Source organism: Lynx canadensis, chromosome A2 (assembly GCF_007474595.2).
Source record: "Lynx canadensis isolate LIC74 chromosome A2, mLynCan4.pri.v2, whole genome shotgun sequence".
In the NCBI taxonomy this organism is placed as follows: domain Eukaryota; kingdom Metazoa; phylum Chordata; class Mammalia; order Carnivora; family Felidae; genus Lynx; species Lynx canadensis.
In genome coordinates this window covers 145556555-145575542 of record NC_044304.2, presented here as the reverse complement: position 1 = coordinate 145575542, position 18988 = coordinate 145556555, and the positions used below count along the sequence as shown (strand labels likewise).

Sequence of the window (18988 nt, the reverse complement as noted above, 5' to 3'; positions counted from 1 at the left end):
ATTTTTGCTGAAATAGGAAGGCAGAAAAAAGATGTCGGAGATCTGGTTCCCTGAAGATTGCTATCCATGGGTGGAAGGTCAGGTGAGAGGTGGTTATCACTCAAAGAGCTCCTCAATCCCTGTGTGGGCCTGCCTTTAGAGATTGTACAACCTTTTATATTAAGATGTGGGGGGCAGGGGGAGGGCCAAGGAACCACTGTGAGAAAAAGAAAGGAAAAGAAAAGAGGTAAAGGAAGGCGCTCACGGAGAGGCCTTTTCCAGTCTTAGGCAATTCTATCTGCACTTCAATGAAAAGAAAGCCGCCTGTGAAAAGCTTTACTTTGAACTAAACCATGAGATTCCATGAGACCAAAAACTCATTTAGTGCTATAGAAAAAGGAGGAGCATAAAATAAAGTAATACTAGTGCTTGAGCAGTCAGTCTCCTTAGTGTTGGGGCAGGGTAGAGTCCAGAAAAAAGGAGATGTCTACAGGGTGCAAGGTCTCTGTCCAATCTGCCTTGGTGACCCAGAAATTAAACTTCTGCCATGCATGCATGGGTTATCTCTAACTCGCACACCACCGTCCTACAGGACACTGCTTCATATCCTTGTGCTGCCTGGCCATCTCTCACCAGTTACTGTACTCTATCAAGCTCCACACCCAATGGTTCTCCATCTCAGAAGACACAAATCCTCCTCTGCTTCAGGCACAAACAATATCCAGATTGCTCGTAGAAGAGCTGTCTGCTATGGTTTTATTTAAAACATACTGTGGAATCTGGGATGTATTTCTTTTTCCCTGGTAGTGGTGTTTCCAAATAGCACACTGTTCTGCTACCATCTGGTTCTTCCTGATAATAAACTCTTCCTGATAATCAACTTGGTCTATCGGCTGACCCCATAAGGTTGCCATCACAGAAGTGACAAACTCTGGCAAGACAACACGGTCTGAAAGAACGATGAAAAGAGAATCCCTAAAAGACTACCCAGAAACCAAATTGGCTAGTTACATGGGAAAAATTTGGTTCTAGTCCCACAGAAAATCCTACAGCACTCTGGGTGAAATGTCAGAAGACAGAAGGAGCGTCAGAATTATTTGAATCATACCCAATATTAGAGTCATTTTCTGGATTCCCAAGGAAGAGATGAAATGATCGGCCTTTGCCTAAAATTGCTGGAGTAAGGCGCAACTCAATGGCCTGATTTGACACAGAAAAGCTGTGCCGAGAAAGTGCTAATTCCAACTCTCAAGTCTTAGTTCAGCACATGTCAGTGGTCACAAACTGGGGATGGTATTCTTTGGGAACCACTGGCTTTTAGGATGTAGACCACACAGCCAAAGACATGAAATCAACACAACGGAGTCACACAACCCTAAGGTTACGGAAAAGAGGCAGCTTCTAGGAATCAATAGTGGGTGTGGCTCAGCTTTCCCCCCACACTGCCGAATGGATCTATTTGGCCCGAGACCCACAGGGTCCAAATACTTACATGTAAATTCATCTGAAAAGGTGAGGCTGAGAAGGAGCCAGAACGATAAAGCTGTCTGTTCTCCTTGCCCAGACAGGTCAAGACCATTAGAAAGGATAACAGTCTCCTATCAAATGCAGGCAGAGAAGGATCTGTAGTAGTTCCATTGTAAATAACAGCAATTTGCACTTCAGAAGAATGTCACATAGCCAGATGTCCTATCTGTTCAAGGTAGATTAGGACTCAGATGAGGAACAGTGTAAGGTAAGGAAGTAGGGGTAGGACTCTAGCTAAAGAGGGAGGTTTTCCTTACTTCTTCCTGTGGTCCATTTCATCCTGAACATACACGGCTGGAAGATGCCCTTTATCCTGCAGTGTTCTGGCTAAAATCAAGCCTATCCCTGTTAGGGTTAGTTCATGGAAGCCCTAGCCCTACAGAAAAAGCAGACTATAATTGTAGTTATTTTTTTGTTTTTTTGTTTTTTTTTAGGAAAATGATTCTCAGAAGCCACAGTGGCTCTTTACATTTCTTGTGTTAATTCTTCTTTGGGTGACAGACACAAACACATTCCTCTTCCTACTTCCAAAGGAGGACACAACTTGGGGTCTTTCTTCAAAGACTTTTCCAACTAACTCTATTCACTGATGAGGGACCTATCCTTTAAAAAGTTCCAGGCACTTTTCTTTCAGCTACTAATGTCAGTAAGGAACTTTCTGCCTAAATAAAAGTATGTTATTATTTATCCTCTTTTTAAGACAAAAGAAATCTCCAAAAACCATGGAGTACTTAGTTTGTTCTACTTAACCTAGTAGAGTAGTAGTAGTACCAGCAGTGTATGTATGTCTGTATATGCATATGTACATATGTATATATACATATATATACACACACACACACACACACGCGCACGCACATAGATACATATATACACGTTTCATTTTAAAAATTCAATAAATAATCAGCCAAATGGGGCTGGTCCTCCGTTTTGACCCAGAGTTCTGAGGCACTTCCCAGGGCAGCCCAAGTCTTGGTAACTGACTTCTGGAGCCTGCCGAAGTGGATCCAAAGAGCTGGGCTGGAGCTGTAAATTTTTGCCACCATATTTCTATGAACTTTATCCCTTTTGTTTATTCAGGAAATCACCAATATCCAGGTAGGTAGTCAAAGAGCTGGGAAAGAAGGGCAGGGCGGGCGTGTGTTACTGGCTAAATCCAGAGGTCCTTGGTGAGGACACATTTAACAGGATGCAGACTCAGAGCACCAACCAGAAAAGTGCCCTCGTCACAGCTTGCTGGCTGATCTGTGTGAGATGGTGGTGCCTTTCTCAAGATGGAACGTTCTACCCTACCACAACGCACCCGCCCATGGGAGGACCTCTGCTATAGCAGAGGACATTGATCTACCCCATGGGAGAGTAAAGGACAAAATGTGGCCTGTGGCAAATTTTAAAGTACCTCTTGGTAAGTCCTGTCACAGCAAAACAGTTTTCAAATAAGCATTTCAGTTAGATATGCGTTATCATGGATTTTTTTTTCCCTCAGAAAACCCCAAGTCTCCTCCTAGTGAAAGGAATCAGAGGCTCCTAGAATTTTCCTAGGCATCAATTGCCTATCAATAAAGAAAAACTCAAATCAAAGCTCAACCTCTTTCTGAAGGGTCTGCTGTCAGTCATGTCATGAAGGTTTAAATGGAAACGGGGAAGACGTTCAATAAAATATTTATGCTCTCTTACCATTAGCATCTTGGACTCCAGTAAGTGCTCCGACAGCTGCTGCGGTTTCCCCAGACAAGACGATCTGTCCCCCTCCTTGCAAGGTAGCCTCGGCCAGTGTGGCGACAGCATGGGCGGCGGCTTCGCTGTGGGCACAGGAACAGGAGAGGGGGACGTGTAAGTTGGATAAAGGTACAGCACTGCAGCAAGACAACCCATCCTTCCAACCCTTCCTTGGATCTCTCTACTGACTCCATGGGTATGAGCCTACCAGCGAATACTGGAGTCCACTGCTGCTGGGGAGAGCCAGGGGAATTTTTAAATGGTAACAGTAAGTAGCTAGAGAAACCCCAAGTCTTACAGATTTAAAGAGCTAATGTGAGATTTTCTTTAAATCTAGGAAACGGGTGTTTGAGGACAGAAGGCACTCACTGCCAGTGGAAGGTATGATCCACATTGACAGCGCGAAAGCCTGTCTGGTTGGTAATTACAAGGTTTTCTTGTTTTCTTTTCTCTTTATGGCAACACTAGGCAGATTACCTAAAACTGCCCTTTTGGGGACATTCACTTTCGAATGTCCCCTCTCTGTAAAGAGAGCTTTCATACTATTCTTCCTTTCTGATCTTGTCTCCAATAAACTTTTGCCTGCTGCTCAAAAAAACCCAAACAGACAAAACAAAAATTACCCTTTTGTAGCCGAGGATGACAGTACGAGGAGTCAACAACGTGGACCGGCTATTCAATTAATATTAAATAGTAACAATGTGGTTTATATGCGAGACTTCAAGTACAAAGTAATGGCTAACACCCTAACATCCTGCAAAGTCTAGGTTTTCTCTTTGCCTCACTATACATGTGGGCAGTGCTAAATTAAGGCTTGAAATTTTAAATGATCACCATAAGCCCAAACTCCCAGCCTCTAGAAACACAAAGAAACAATAAAATCTCCCTTCCTTGCAAACACTTTGCAGAATAGAAAGGTATTAACCATCTGTTTATAGTGAGCACTATTCCGGCAGTCTGTATCCTATTTTCCTTTCTTCTTGTGATATGCTGGTCCCAAATGCACAAATACCCATTTTTATTGATTCTATGATACCACAAACTAAAAATGCACCATTATTTTCTGTGCCAGCAAGCAAGGAAAAAAAAAAAAAAAAGCCTGACAATTGTAGTACTGTGGTTTACCATTCAAATTTCAGAGATGTTAAAATGTGAAAGAAGCAGAAATTCAGCACCTCTCCTGGGAAAGTGTCAGCTCCCACTCTGCACGATTCCTGAAGGAGTATCAAACGTGGGCTCAGAGTGGAGGAGGTGGTGTTATTTAGTTTAGCAGGGGGGGGCAAAGGCCTGGATTTGACACCAAATAAGCCAGATGAGTAAGATTTGCTCTGAGTTGCAGACTTTGCCTAACTCTGGCAGGCACACTTCGTGGTCACAAGCTGTAGGCGGGGTTGGGTGAGGGACTGTGGACTGGTTAGGGGAGACGTGTCCTGACTATGGGCAAAGCAACATGTACCACACTCAGTAGTGTCACTTTCATTTAAGAAAGCCAGCAGACAAGTAAAGCAACTGACACTCTCATTTCCCTGGGGGAATAGAAGGATTCTAGGAAGCAGTAAAAGAAACCCAATGGGTAGAAAAGTCTCATTAAATAGAATATTCCCACTCTCTTCCTAACTTGACTTAATTTTTATGTCTGTGTTCAAGCTATCTTTTTCTGATAATAAAATACATGCGGAAGGCTTGTAAAAATTTCATTAAGTATAAAAGAAACTTTAAAAATATCACAGACATAAGTTATTTCCTTCTAATCTTAAATACAGCTTTAAACAGCTAATAATGAGGATTACACTTACTGCTACAGTTTTATAGCCTGCTTTTTTCACCTAACATTGTTTCCCCATGTAAACATTCCGACCTTTATTCAAAATAATAAATAAATTAAAATTGCTGATCCCCCTGCTTTTTTTCCTAGTCATTTATCTGTGGCAACTTTTAATTTCCAGGCTTCCTTTGACTTAGTTCAAGGTTATAGTTATATATTTCAAATTTATTTGCTTCCTTCATAAATATTATATATACTTATAATAGTTGTGAATATTTATATTATATATTTATTACATATTTTTATATATTTATGAATAATATAAATATATATATATATTTTTAAAGTAATCTCTACACCCACTGTGGGGCTCGAACTCACAAGCCCAAGATCAAGAGTCCCATGCTCCCCTGAGTCAGCCAGGCGCCCCCATTCATAAACATTTGGGGACTAACTGAGCCTGAGCAAAAAGCTCACCAGTCATGGAGTGCACGTGCAGTCCGTAAAAATTAAGATCACCCTCCACTCAGAGGCACACTTCTTGGTGATGTGATGTCCAAAGCCAGTCATTCCATGGTATCTATAACATGAATTTAGAACTAAAGGGGACCTTTGATCTGGAATTCCTACCAAGGCTATTCTTTACACTTTACATGGTAGACTTTAATTTCAAAGTCCTTCAAGAGTTTTTATTAGACATAGTAAAATGAGTGATGATTTGGTGTCTACATCCTTAATCTTTAATATTTTTCTAAGAAACTTATGTCAAATAACACTACCAGCCAAGTTTACAGTACCCAGGTATCATTGATTAATGACAAAAATATTTCATACTCTGGCCTGAGACTTCCTAGAAAGCTGAAGAGTCTGTTCTTTCCGAAAAGCTGCAGCAGTGTGGTATTTGCAAGAAGGAAGCTGTATATAAAAACTGCTTATATGGAAATACTGTCTTTGTTTACACGTTACCTCGGTGACTGTTCATTCCCCAGTTTTTATCACAATGTGTATAATTTTATTTCTGTGACCATCAAAGGTGACGTCCTGCCAGTCTTGGAACTCCTGGACACGTGTTTGAGGTCATTTTTTCTTTTTCTTTCTTTCTTTCCTTTTTTAAATTTTTTACATTTATTTTTGAGAGACACAGACAGACAGAGCACAAGTTGGGGAGGGGCAGAGAGAGGAGACACAGAGTCTGAAGCAGGCTCTGAGCCGTCAGCCCAGAGCCCGACGCGGGGCTCGAACTCACGGACCGTGAGATCGTGACCTGAGCCGAAGTCGGATGCTTAACCGACTGAGCCACCCAGGTGCCCCGAGGTCATTTTCTTTAACAACTTTCTAAAATATGTTTGGTAGAAGAAAGGCTGTGAACGAGCACAACCCTAGTGCAACCTGGGAGCAGCAGTCCAAGGGGGATGACAGGCCCGTAGGCCAGCGAGGTCAGTTATTTCATCGGCTGCCAGAGGCCAGAGGCAAAGCAGCGAGGGAGGGATCTTTTCCATGGGGGCATAAAGACAACTGTGACTTCTGTGGTCAGCAGGCCTTCATTTCCAAATCTACTTTAAAACCGCTGACACGAGATTTCATGGAGAGAGGGCAAACTTACTGCTAGAAAAAGATGACCTTTAACTTCTAAGATGAAGAGGGATGAAAAGAGCTTTAAGCTACCGCTTCACAAGTTTTTGACAAATATGTCTAATTTTAAGTCAATAGTACTTTCATTTAAAAAAAACAGTAAATTTTTCCTCAAAAATATGATTCACTTTTTTTTTTTGAACCCAGTGTCTTCACAGCAAAAGAAAAGCAACTCTAAGTTCCGGAACAAGAGGACTCAATGCGAGCCTTTGCTTTCCCATAGCGCCGAGTCACAGGAGACGGTAAAAATTGTCTTCGTGTCGACAGCACAGCGTCAATTTCTACTAGAGCAAACGTAGACTCAGTCTATGAATACTTATCATGTATCTGTATATGCAAGGGCTGTACTGACTTAAATTTACTTGTTTAAGAGGGAATATAATCCAGGACAGTTTAACCAACACACTGAAACATCAAATTAATCTTTTTATCGCAACAAATCACATGATGATTTCACTTCCTTTCCCCTCTGGTTGTTTGGCCGAATACTTTTTTTTTTTTTCCCAGCTGTAATGCTCTGCACTTCATTTGTTCATTTTGATTCTCTCCCCATCTCCTTTCTAAAGATGCTGATTTATATGTATTTTGAAAATAATTAAAAAATTAACCAGTTTCCACATTTTTTAATGACTGTTTCTCCATACCTCTTTGGATTATTTATAATGCCAGGGTGGGCTGTTTGAGCCCGGGGCCCTTGTTCCGACTTGTTACACAAACTCTTTTAAACAGCGTGGCTGAAAAACAGGTCTGTCCTGCATCTGTCCTTATCCCCATCTCCCCTCCAACAGGTGAAGGAGCTCCTCTGTCTTCTTATTCCCCACCTGCCATGCTGTGTGGCTTCCCTCTCTCCCCTCACTCTGAGCCCACATCTGCCGCTTACGGCGCAGCGGAGGGCAGGTGATCAGTAAAGAACCATGCTTGTTCCAACCGCACCTGAAAGAGGCTAGAAGGAACCAGCGCTAAGAAATCACTTTGTTACCATGGGAACAAAGGCTGGATTTCTCAGTGTAGTTCTAAGATAATTTCCAGCAACAAATTCTGTGGTGAGGCTGGGAGTATCATCTCGTCCCACAAAGCAGCAAACACCAAGGGTGTGTGTCTTAAGTCCAAACTTCCTGCCACTGGCCAGTGGGTTACCTCTCTTGGAATCAGAAAGCCCCTAGTAGCCTGCTATAGTCTAGTCTTCGTTGCCAGGCTTGGTTTCTTCACCCCCAGCAGAGGCTGCAAAACACCATCCCCCAACACTCACTGGGTTCTGAACTGATTGCAAACAGATTTCAACATCTTTACTCCTCCTACGTGCCACAGTGAACCATGTTCTCCTTCCTTTGGAGTAAACACTATAGCCACCGCAGCTGCATCTGAGTTTGTTAACAAGCCCTCAGGGGAAACCATTACTCTCTTTGCCTTTAGAAATAAGCCCTGCTCCTTACACTAAAGGGAGCCAGAATGGGCCTCATATTTTCCACTATGTGTAGGGTTCCCAGGACACTCACACTTCACTGGAATATCCAAGGTGCTGGCTCAATGAAATCAAGTTTTGCTGGTCTTTAATGGTTAGGCTCCATGCCACAGTAAGGGGTTACCAGGCCAGAGGGAGGTTCCTACCCTGGCCATGGCTTTTTTAGGAAGTTTATTTGTGGTCCTTTCTCAAAGGAGTGGGGTTGGGCCAAAGTGTAAGGGGTCAAATAAGACTTTCACGGTATTGAAAAGCCACATGGTTCAATGGGCTAAGAAAAAGAGTTTCAATCCCAGGTCACTTAGAGTACCCCTGGGTGAGTGCATGTGTGTGTGCGTGTGTGTGCGTGCACACGCGCGCGCTCGTGCACTCCATACCTAGTCAACCACCAAGTCTGGCCACACTCCCTTCAAACTCACTTTACCGCCACTCTTACTACTTTAGTTTCCAAGTCTTTAACAAATCACACCTGGTCCGCCTCTTCCTAACTGACCTTCTATTGCTAATCTGTTCTCATTATAAGCGATTCTGAATACACAAAATTGAAAATACAACTTAAATGATAACCCTCGGGTGCCTGGCTGGCTTAGTTGGTAGAGCATGTGACTCTTGGTCTTGGGGCTGTGAGTTTGTGCCCCACGTTGGGTGTAGCGATTACTTTAAAATAAAACCTTAAAAAAAATGAAAATTACATGGTAACTGTAATTCCTGAAGTGCTAACTAGGGGCTGTGTACTTCAATGAGAGTTTTATTTACATCATCTCCGTGAAACTTTTTTAATTCCATATGATGAGAATTAGCCTTATAATGATGAGGAAACCAAGGCCTAGGGGTTAAATTTCTCAAGATCAAATGGCTAGTAAGTGGCAGAGCTAGAATTCGAACCTGAATCTATGTGACCTCAGAACCTTCTTCTCAGCCCCCCATACTATACAGCCACACGGAAGTCATTTGCGCATCAGCTTATCGAGGCTTTCTAGTTATTTATCACAACCAATCTAAACTTCGGCTGACTCTTCTATTTTGGAGGAGGTGATCCCCTTCCTCTGAATTTCTGCAGTGCTCGTGGTGTGTACTACATGATTCGACAGTGCATTAAATTCTGAGGAATAGTGTTCACTAACTGTTTTACTTAAGTCAATTTCCCCAGGGTTAATAACATGACTTCTTTGAGGGCAGGCATGGTATCTTAGAGCGCTGTTTATTTACAACCTTACCTAGCAGAGTGCAGGCATGTCCTAAGAGTTCAGTGACTGTCTGAGACTAACAACAGCTGTTGCACATAATGGTGGCAACAGACCTATCGTATGCCAGGCACTGATCTACGGATCTCACACGCATTGGCTTTCTCAGTTCTCACAACACCCCTACCCAACAGAGGTAGCTGCTGTTTTTATCCCCATTTTACAGAAGAGGAAAGCCTGGGCACTGAGTTCAAGTAAATTATCCAAGGTCAAACAGCTAAGTGGGTGATGGAGTTGTAGTTTAAACCCAGATTGTCTGGCTTCAAGGCCCACACTCTTAAATATTGGTTCAAATGCCTGGGTCCACTGGAAAATAAAATTATGTCCGCAATGAAGAAGAAAAAGAACGATGTGGGGATGATCTTTTCTGTCAACAGAACCAACAGAAGGAAACCAAGCAGGGAACAATATAATTTAGTTTTGGAAACCTTCAATCACTGGAGTGTCCCATTCTGCAGCACCCTTCCTAAATATCCCTGAAAAGAAATATTTCAATGATTTTTCCCAGTAAGCCAAAACTGATTTCAGAAAGTCACTGATAAGGAAAACATTTCCTGGAAAGTCAGTAAAATCAGCTCTCAACATGGATTAAATGGATTAATGTCCCTAACAAAAAGTAGTTTCAGGGTGACTGGGTGGCTCAGTCAGTTAAGCATCCGACTTCGGCTCAGGTCCTGATCTCACAGTTCGTGGGTTCGAGCCCTGCGTCGGGCTCCGTGCTGAAAGCTCGGAGCCCGGAGCCTGCTTTGGATTCTGTGTCTCCTTCTCTCTCTCTCTGTCCCTCCCCTGCTCACTGTTTCTGTCTCTCAAAAATAAATAAGTGTAGGGGCGCCTGGGTGGCTCAGTCGGTTAAGCGTCCGACTTCAGCTCAGGTCATGATCTCGTGGTTCGTGAGTTCGAGCCCCACTTCGGGCTCTGTGCTGACACCTCAGAGCCTGGAGCCTGCCTGCGTCTCCCTCTCTCTCTGCCCCTCCCCTTCTTGCACTCTGTCTCTCTCTCTCTCTCTCTCAAAAATAAATAAATAAATAAATAAATAAATAAATAAATAAATAAATAAATGTAAAAAAAAAAAAAGGTGGTTTCTTTTGTAGAAGTGAAAGAATGACTAAAAGCAATTTGTTTTGTAGGGTAAATAGAAAATCAATCCTGAAGCTTCTTGCTTTATTATATCCTTTGGTCCCATTAAAAACACAAAGTCCTCAAACCTTGCGTTTTTTGGTTGGTTAAAGGGCACAGAGTAGGAGAAAGGAAAAGGGATCACGGTCTCTTGACCAGCAGACTCGAGCTGGAAGTCAGAAGGCAGGACTGGCTGTGAGGGTGGGTGACGGAGTGCAGGAACGGGCTGGGAAAGGCTGGTGATAAGTCAAATGACGATACTCCGTGGGCTGAGAGGATTAAGCTCCAACTGCCAACTGTGACAAACTGCAGTGCAACATTTCTCTTTACAACCTACAGGCAGGGGCAGATCCACTGTCCTCATCTAGTCCCCCACCCCTGCCTCCACCTGTTGAGTGCCATGGTGACCGTAGCTCCCTGTTGCATCTCCTGAGAAGCTGCCACTGCGGCCTCTGCCAGTGACGCCACGGCCTGGGTGGCCTCTGATGCTTGCGTCGTCTGGATGGTCATCTCACCTCCTTGTAACGTGGCCCAATTTTGTTCCACCTGAGGCAGAGAGGACACGACAGTAAAGAATCAAAGTCACAAAAGGCTTATGATACATTGCTATGTGCTCAGCCAAATACAGACACATTTTTAAATTAGCATGACCTACAATGTACAGAACAGGGTTTTTAGTATGCTATCTTTTGTGTATGAAAAGGGGGGTATTAGAATATATATTTGAATTTACTTATATTTGCATAAAGAAATTTTGGAAGGACACAAAAGAAACCATTGAAATTATTTTCCTTGGTGTGTGTGGGGGGAAGGGAGTTGTGGGAATAGGTTGGATAGGAGACAGAAAGCAAGATTTTCCAATGTATACTTTTAAAAATATCTGAGACATATCAATGTATTACCTATTCTTTTGAGTTCTTTCGAATAGGTAATACATTGACATGGCTCAGATTGAAAATTTTGACTAAACCAAAAAATTTAAAAATTAGCATTTTTGAATAGACAATAAATATAATTTTGAAAACATTCAAATGGTACCAAAGGGCATATAATGCCAGTACTCCAGACCTTGAGTACAGAAGTGACTACTGTTCCCTATTTCTTGTGTAGCTTTGCAGGGATAGTCTCTTTATATGCAAGCTTATTTACACACACACACTCACTATTTCCCCCTTTCTACGCCTTCCTAAAAAATATAAATGGCAGCATATTCTTTATCTTTTTGTACCTTGCTTGTTTCGCCAACAATACATCTCTGAAATTATTCTATTTTGGAATGTATAAAACTGCTTCATTCGTTCATGATTCATAACAATGGCTGCAAAGCATTGTATTGTAGAGGTACACCATGATTTATTTAACCAGCCATCTTTTAAAGGGCATTTAGGTAGTTTTTAGTCTTTTGCTATTACAAGCAATACTGTGATGGATATCTTTACATCCTATGTTGTATATTTTTGGGGAGTCTATTTATAGAATGAATTCTTAGAAGTGGGATTGTATATCAGTTACGCTGTATTTTAATTTTTGATGGAAACTGCCAAATTCAGGAAACAATTTTTTTTTTTAATGTAGCAAAAACTGCTTGCCTTTTAGTCGGCGGGGAGGGGGGTAGAATTATGAAGAAACAAAATGAAACAAACAAAAAACTCTGGTGACAGGACAGATTAGATTTCAGGTGTGCAAGATTTAGCACAGGGGTTCTCAGCATCGGCACGATTAACATTTGAAGCCAGACAAGTCTTTGCTGTGGGGGGCTGTCCTGTGCCATGCAGGACGTTTAGCAGCATCCCTGGCTTCTACCTACTACCAGATGCTAACAGCACCCTCCTCGGTCATGAGAATCCAAAACATCTCCAGATATTATCACATGTCCTGGGTGTGTGGCGGGCGGTGCCCTGAGAACCACATTTAGAGGTTTCTCAGTCCTAGATACCCGTGTCTAGCTACTTCAGTCGGTTTTGCTCGGTAAGTGTTAGTTGATGAATTATTCCCCCTCAAAAACAAAAAGCGGCAGGGACAGCGTGAAAGCAATTTCTATTCGAAAATATGGAGGGTGGCAAATCAATCAGCTCGGGTACAATGTTTCTATGGACTCGGGTCTCAGGACATTAGCTCTGCTTACTGGAGCTCTTACTGTTCCTGATTCGTACTACTTGGGCCCGGTGAGTGGAGACCTCGTGCCTCCTGCATGTTTACTGTGTCCCAAGCTTAGGAGAGGTAGAGATTTAAAATGCCTCCTGCTTTGGTTCTATGACCACACTTAGATTATGATGGTGCTTCTCAGAATGCCTGTCAAAAGCCTCCCAGAAAATGGGACACTCCTTTGAACTACCCTAGTTTTCGCCCTGAGTTCGCACAGGCAGTGGCTTGTGCCAGCAAAACTTCAGGGCCCGTCACTAAGAGGCAGAGACATCCCACTTCCTTCCCTTAGAGCTGCAAATTTGCCCACTTGGGAACTCACAAAACTCTTGCTTCCCGGGAGTTAGTATCTCTTTGATTTCATTACTCCAGTGAGTGTCAGTGTAAATAATGCCACTTTCAACGGCAAGCTACACCGCGAATCCGCAGATGGTCTATGATTGCGCTCAAAACATCAGCCGAAGCCGGCCAGCCCTGTCACCTTTTGCCATTAAACAGTCTTCCTCTTTCCAGATCTGCCCGTCTAGATTTTTGCCCATCCCACTGCAGAGCTTGGCCTAGTGCAGCTCTCCCAAGACTCAGACTCCAATGGTAGCAATTTAATGTATACACATTTAGTTACAACTGTATTTGCAGTAAAAATGGTATTAGAAAGTTGCCATATACAGTATACTTTAAGGAAGTTAAATTATATGGCATGAAAGATTAATGGATGGTGGCAAAGGGTAGAGAGGAAGTAGGAAGAAGAAGCAGACGAAGAGATTTCTATTCAGAATAATGGCAGGTGATAAATAAATCACTTGGGTGTTAACATTTCTTTGGAATTTCCTATTCTTCAGCCTCAGTGCTTTAGTTGTATTTGCTTGAGCTCTTGTTGCTCTCCCTTTCCATCTGTTGGGAGCCACTGTGTGGTTATCTATGCCGGATGTCACCATGTCCCAGAGAAAGGGCCCCAAGCCCTAGGAGGGAAAGATATTCAGAGGATGTACAGTTAGCATCAATGCTTTTCTGAGAGACCCACTCCAACGAGGCCCTCCAAACTGTGGTTACTCTTATCCCTCTAGCTACAGTGAACCCCGAGGCCCTTCCACGCCTTCCCAGTGCAGTGCGCTGCATGCACTCCTTTTGATAGGAACACAACTCCTAGCTTTGCTTCCCGTTCACCCTTCTAGTCTGAACTCAGGTGAGCCTGAAGGAGCCCAGACAACTCCACTCCCCTATGGTCCAAGGCTCAGGACCTCTCCTCTGTGTTCCACAGCACCCCAGGCTTGCTTCTACTAAATTCTTACCTCATTGCCATTGTGCTTTGGTATGTTTTTCTCTACCACCTACCTGTGTGCTCCTGAAGAGCAAGAGCAGCCTTTAATTTCCTGTATCTACAGAATCTACAGTACCTGGCATAGGGCTCAGAAAGTATACTGAATGGCAGGATGGAGAACGTATTCCTTTATTCATGTTTTCCTACTTGTTCTTTAGCCTACCTGGATCTCAGTTAAACTGACATTCGTTAAAAAAACCATCTAAAGTAAGTTGTGCTACTGTTATTGTTACGTGTTGATGGTTCAGTTTTAAATTCATGTCTCCGGGGTGTCTGGGTGGCTCAGTCGGTTAATCGTCCGACTCTTGATTTCAGCTCAGGTCATGATCTCATGGTTCGTGAGTTGGAGCCCCACATCGGGGCTGTCTGGCATTATTCTCTCTCTCTCATCTCTCTCTGCCCCTACCCCACTTTGCACTCTCTCTCTCAAAATAAATAAACTTCAAAAAAAACCACAACACAACTTTAAAATTCATGTCTCCAATGTCTTTGTACTTTGGTTTCTTCTTCTTCTAACAGAACCACATATACCATGATAATCAGATACCATTCTATTTCAAAATTTGACTTTCTTGCCACTTAAATGCAATTAACATCACCACTACCAACTGGTGGTCTTATCACACAACAGAGTAAATTCTCAAACTCATGTGCATTTGCAAATATGCCATCAAAACTGAAATTGTATAAATACTTTGAAATCAACATAGTTTATTTCACAATATTTTGAAATTCTTTCCTTGTTCATTTCTAAATGTCTATGCAACTTGTTCTGTGTCCTTAATTAGTTTAAAGCTGCCTAAGGTGAGAGATTTTTTTTGTTTCTTTGAAACTACAGTCAACCCTGGAACAACACAGGTTTGAACTCTCTGGGTCTGCTTATAAGTGGATTTGTTTTTCAATAAACACAGCAGTACAGTACTGTAAGCGTGTTTTCCTTATAATTTTCTTAATATTTTCTTTAGCTTGTTTTATTGTAAGAATACAGGATACAACACATATAACATACAAAATACGTGCTAATCGATTGTTTATGTTATCAGTAAGGCTTCTGCTTGATCGTAGGCTATTAAATTTTGAAGGAGTCAAAGCTGTACGTGAATTTGACTGCACAGGGGGATCAGCGCCCTTATCTCTCATGCTGTTCAAGGGTCAACTGTACTTAGAATTATTGGGTATTCTGAGCACACAGAGTACTCAAAAAGAGTACTCAGAAAGATTTGGGAGACCATATATTACCACAAGAGACAGACCCCCAGCGGTCCTTCTAATAAATGTAACTAAAGGTAACTAACTGGATTTCGAAGGCAGTGTGGTCTAATGGTAAGAGCTCCCTCTCACAGGCAAGGTTAGGATAACAAAATGACCTCACAACTTCTAAAAGTGTAGGTATCGTTTATTTTTGTAGAGTACTTTCTATTCCTTGGGAGAAAAGATGCTAAATAAAAGGCAGTAGGATGTTTTTACTGAGTCATCTGATGTAATGTTTCATTAACTTGATGTGGTCTTATCTGCCGTTAAGTAGTGAGGTATTTTGAGTAATTTCAGTTCTTACGGCTCACAACTGAGATGCTAACAACCATGTCAACATCTAGGACAAATGAGAAGCCAATAAATCACACTATAAAATGGAAAACATTTTGTCACTTTCTGAGATAACCTGTGCTTCTTCTCTTTGTTTTGTTTCATTGGAAGTGTGGGAGGAGTTCCTTTTTTTTTTTTTTTTTTAATCTGACTGAATTTGGGTGTGTACCAGCAGGCTATTTCTGTCATCCACCCACTTCTACAACAGATGACTTATAAATAATGTTAGTGTGCTGAAAAAGCCCTAGGTAAGTAACTGAGATTTTTTTTTTTTATTCTTCATATTTTTCCGTGAACTTCTGAATGTGTTAATTACCACCATATATGTGAAGTTATTTAGTAAAATGGGCTCCAAAGAATTAGTCCCTAGAGAAGTGTTTAAGAAACACAAAGTCACTTTCTTTAAATAGTATCACGAAACATCCAGTAGGGAGGAGATATGGTTGATAACTTTGAATAAGTCAAAGAGTTAACAAATTCAGTAAACGCACCCACCACTGTCTTTTCTCTCTCTTTCACACTTCAAGGAGAGCCCTCCAGTTTTAGTGTTTGGGGACTGACGAGTTTTTCCCTCAGCTATTCCATACTCTTACATGATGTTTATATGCTTCTAAAAGTAAATATCCTGTTGACTGTTACCTTTCTATACTGCAAAACCAAACGCTGGCTCCTGCCCCCAAACCTCAGACTCCCTAGCTGGAAACAATCTCTCCTGAAGGCAGAGACCACTGTGCAGCATGTCGTACAGCATGGACCATGGTTCATTTCTGCAGACATTTCTCTCCCCCTCCAGACAGGAGCTTCTTGAGGAGCAGGGTTCCTGTGTAAATCAACTCCACGCATCTAACACATCACTGCGTTATGGCAGGGGCTCACTTCATGCTGGCTGACCGGGTAGCCCGGTTGTTTCTCTTCATCCCCCTAGCCATGAGACTTTTATCAGTTCTCTCCCTTTCCTGAGTTGCACAAGTGAAAATGACTCTGTGGTGTTCTGAGTGGAAATGCGCCATGGTTTTGAACAAGGGTACCTTTAGCTTTATTTCTAACACTGCTCTTTGACATTTGTTCGCTGTTTTTCCCACTTCACGGGTATACCACCCTGGTACCTTTAGGGGAAAAGCCTGCAGTGCCTGAACGAACCCTTTCCTGACCTTCACTGATGGCTCAGAGCTCAGAGCCTAGACAGCAGTTTCTAAACGTGTTACACAGCTCCGACACTTATTCTGTGACTTTGGGCAAGTCACCTAACCTCTACATGTTTCCGTTTTCTCATCTATAAAGTGAAGATGATAACAGAACCTATTCTTAATAGAGGGTTGAGCACTTAGTTTATCAAGTGCTCAGTTAAAGGTAGCTACCTTTAGGTTAACATCCCATGGTTACCTTGATTTTGGTAGAGGAGTATTTTCTCATAAAGTCTTTTCAAAGGCATATTTAAAATGTAATAACTGATGACTACTGATTTACAAACATATTTATCCCTTCAAAGAACTCTTTGGTCAGCTCTAGTTTTAACGATCTAATTGTTAAAAAATTAAGCCCAACGATTAAATTCTTTGGGATTCACAGCATAAAAGTATGACACAGATGATCTCTTTTTGCTATGTATTATACAAAAATGCTATACTGCAAACGTAAAGTTGTAAGTTTCTGACTGGTCTAAATCATAAAGATCTAGGACTTTTAGTTATTATAATTCATATACACAGCATGAGATACTCTGCAAAACTGCCATGGTCTGATGTTTCAAAAGGTTTATGCTACAGATGTGTAAGCTGCCTGGTGTCGTTATCTTCTGGACCCTAACTACTCCCTCACCTACACATTGAAGTATTTAAGCAGCTGCAGAACAAATCCTCTTTCTTACCTCTCCATCAGCCACAGCAGAATAATTCACTTGGGCAACAGTGACTGTGGTTGGCAATTCTGAAGCATCAGCCAATGTGGCTACTGTTGCCCCTGTACCAACCTAAAGAAAAATATGGAAAGTGAGACGTGTCAGTGGATGGATTCTTCTGCCTTTCCTTTACTCAGGAGTCAAGATTCATTTAATCCACAATTCAGCATAGGTACTGGTTAATATGCTTCGTAATGTGAAATGAGTTTCTAAAGTCGTCTCAGACACTTACAGGAGTTCCAGAATTTTATTTCAACCAAATAAATCAATATTAGAAGCTATCATGTTTCACCATCGGTGCCCAGTATCAGTCAACCAATTTTCTACTCTTATCCCAATCTGAATTTTAGACATTCCCTATCTACTAACAAATTGCGTTTTACCTCAGAAGAGGTAATTTAGAAGGAATAGCTCCTAGCCCCTGACAGAATGAAAGCATAAAAAAGATGCCATTTTTACAGTGCTTTGTTCGGGAAACGTCCAGAAAAGCTATCTTATAGCTCTATAGCTAACAAATTGGGAACAATTTAAAATATTTTTTAAAAATAAATTTCAGATAGAAAGATCTTGAGGAGCTTTAAAAAGTTACATAAGGGTTTACACGAAGCAAACTTTCTCCAGTCTGAGGTGAGGTGCCCACCGGTCCACCTCAGAAACCACAGTTTCGTAACCATAGTTTTACTCACCTGGATAAGTGAGACAGTGCCGTCAGGGTTACTAAAGGTCTGGACTACGGTCTGTGATGGTACAAGATGGGCTATACTGTGTGTGGTTGTGGCCTGTGTTTGTGTTTGCTGATCTTCAAAAGCATACAAAAGGTCCTCCCGCCCATGCTGTTTATAACAGTTTTTAACTATGGTCCGTAGTGCCTGGGTCCATGAAACCTGTCACCAAAAGACCAGAAAAGCACATTTAAAAAGTCACAAAGAATGTTGGTCATTCAGTCCCACTACGGAATAAGCAGCTGCTTATTTAACAAACCAAATCAAACCTATACAGAGTGAGCTCCCTCAGGCCGATTGTGGCACAAAGACACTCGGCACTAAACGCCAAAGATCTCCCACCGGTTTCCCTCCTGAGCAAAGTCTGGTTTAGGTTTTGGGTTTTATACCCCATCCTAACCTGAGGCCAACTCTTAAACTTCTCACAAAAGAAGCTTACTCTTTTGCCAAGAATTTTATGTTAAGATTCCCAATAAACTTCCAAGCTAAGAAACAAATATGCAGAAAAGGCAAGGGATGACAATTAGTTGAGTCCACCTTTTTAAAAAGTGTCGTTATCAGCCGCCTCCACCAACTTCACATCTAATTCTATTATTTATATTTTTCAACGGTGGTTCTTGCTAACCAGGAATAAGGACATTTCTAAGTCTTTGAAGTAATTAATGCTTTTTTGTGAAGTTTCTTCCGTTTTTTCCAATCATCTCATAATATAAAAACTGCTCCAAAAGGCAACTAGGCAGAAGGAAGTGTAAATTCAGGGACCCATCCCACATCTACAGTGATGATGTGATGAATGGGAAAGGCTGCAAATCAGAGAATATCAGACTTCTTTTGGGAGATAGGTTCAACTATCACACACATGTTTTTAGGCTTTTTAGCATAGT

At 41.8% G+C, this 18988-nt stretch overlaps 1 protein-coding gene across 3 annotated transcripts in view; it reads right to left on the bottom strand.

The window, feature by feature from the left end:
• The window catches only part of NRF1 (nuclear respiratory factor 1), a 146136-nt gene that overhangs the window by 30686 nt on the left and 96462 nt on the right, over positions 1 to 18988 (bottom strand). Inside the window, exons 7-11 of one of the 3 annotated variants that reach the window (XM_030308422.2) lie at positions 18069 to 18266; positions 17353 to 17454; positions 13384 to 13542; positions 10830 to 10987; positions 3184 to 3308 (exon numbers count right to left, since the gene is read on the bottom strand). In XM_030308422.2, coding sequence (XP_030164282.1) covers positions 3184 to 3308; positions 10830 to 10987; positions 13384 to 13542; positions 17353 to 17454; positions 18069 to 18266 — 742 coding nt within the window. The remainder of the gene's footprint in view (positions 1 to 3183; positions 3309 to 10829; positions 10988 to 13383; positions 13543 to 17352; positions 17455 to 18068; positions 18267 to 18988) is intronic. The other 2 variants (XM_030308424.2, XM_030308425.2) reach the window with 2 other exon arrangements.